Genomic DNA, 1,809 nt, shown 5'->3' on the forward strand with positions numbered 1-1,809 from the left:
AGTCATCCCAGACGATGCTACAACAGGAGTCATCGTCGCTGGCTCATTGTTGAGAACGACAGCGACGGTCGCTGTCGTCCTCACTGGCCGCTGAGCGACCCCTGCCGGGATTATCATCACATTTCCCAGCGTCTACAGTGTAGGTCTCCCCTGTCTTCATTCTTTAGACAAGGGTGACTATTGAATAGTCGAGGATGAGTCGTAGCAAACTCGCATCGGATCCCGAGATTCCTTTCGGTCGGCTGCCCTCACCAGTTGCGATCCCTTCATCGTGCACCCAAGACCAGGCTGAATCAGGATATCCACCATCGCATCCGTAGGACCTGGGCAGAAAGTACCGACTGGAAAGCTCCCAGTCTAAGTCTTCCATCCTCGACTCACGGCGCACAAGCATTCATCTCGCCGGCCGATAGGAGCTCCGTGAACGTCCCATTCGACTTGATACATAGGCGGTCATTGAAGGCCTCAGTGACACCGAATGCCCAACAGCTTCCACAAGCTGACTGGTCTCTGGAGATCGAGGCAGCATTTTCTCACATAGTCGCCAGTTACCTACCTGATGTGGCCGATAACCTTTGAGCAATTGGGAAATGCGGTGCGAGCGTCGAAGTCAGTTGGAAGATCTTGTAGCTCTTCTATAGCGTAGCCTTTTCTTATGACTTTGTCGTTTGACCCTCTCATCTGCGTCCCAAGTAGCATCTTAGCATCACGCAGGGAGAAGTCTAAGGAAAAAAGACAGATGCTTCGACAAACACTTGGGAAGTAGAGCTACTCTTGAATCTTTTTTGCCCAGCCGACGCGGTCCATGTGGTCTGCTTGGAATTGATCTCGTCAACGAGGCTCTGCATGATAGCCGGTCTGGTCTCATCGTAGAGGATCGTCAAATCTTCAATCGAGATGAGTTCGGACTGGATCCCCAACTCCTCCTCGAAACGAGCAAAATGCTGGGCTTCTTCTGCAGGAGTATAGACCAATCCTGAAGATGGGGAGTTGCTGTTGTTCTCCCAGGCTGTCGACATGGTAGACTCAAGCGCACCTCTATGAGTCTTGAGGTCATCGAATATGCTTTTGACATGTCTTATGGCCAGGATTGAGTTCTCCCAGAAAGACCAGATGCAGGTGATTGTGATGAATGAATGATAGATCATTGACATGCGGTAATATGGCTTCGGAATCACAAGTCTACGTTAGAAATTCCAACTTAGAATATACAATGACACCACTGGTCGCGAAGTATTTCCGAAGGAGGCCACAGGAGAAAACCATAAGCCCTGCGCTCCAAGGCCTGGAGTTCAGGCTGTTTGTGTTGTTCTCGAGTAGCACGCATGAACTGCAGTGCTGAGAACGTGAGAGCTCAAATATCCCCAGCTTCGGAACCTCCACAGTCAATTTGTTTTGGCAAGATTAAAGATTTCCCAAGACGACAAACTTTTCGGGAAGATTCTCTCCTAGAGAATGGACCACGAGAATGATTGCGATTCTAGGGGTCTGCCGCGAACTCGGTGTGCCACACTGGGAACTATGTCAGTCTGGGTTTGGATGTCACTACAACAGCTTGCATAAGAACGTGAATGCAGTCAACGAAGCTGGGCTAAGACAGTTTGGTGGCTACGTATGAAGCGTCTCTCGGATTGAAGCTTCCACAACAGTTGCCGTACGTGAAAACGAACTCGTCGGTATTTGTTTTATGCCGTTCGGCTCTCCATCATGAAGTCCTGTTTGACTCGGGGGTTTGCGTGGACGGGGAAGGCGAAAACGTGTACTTTGGCACGCGGATGTTAGTGAATCACTAATAGTGATTATATACTA

General features: G+C 49.8%; 1 protein-coding gene across 1 annotated transcript; it reads right to left on the reverse strand.

The window, feature by feature from the left end:
• Positions 1-163: 163 nt before the first annotated feature.
• Pmar_PMAR016347 (cathepsin b, putative) lies at positions 164-1,019 on the reverse strand (the record flags this gene model as incomplete). The annotated part of the gene is made up of 4 exons (XM_002776569.1): positions 164-323; positions 382-510; positions 557-722; positions 773-1,019. The coding sequence occupies 4 exons, from the start codon at positions 1,017-1,019 to the stop codon at positions 164-166; spliced, it is 702 nt and encodes a 233-aa protein (XP_002776615.1).
• Positions 1,020-1,809: the final 790 nt, after the last annotated feature.

The sequence above is a fragment of the Perkinsus marinus genome (assembly GCF_000006405.1).
Source record: "Perkinsus marinus ATCC 50983 genomic scaffold scf_1104296953310, whole genome shotgun sequence".
Classification (NCBI taxonomy): Eukaryota; Perkinsozoa; order Perkinsida; family Perkinsidae; genus Perkinsus; species Perkinsus marinus.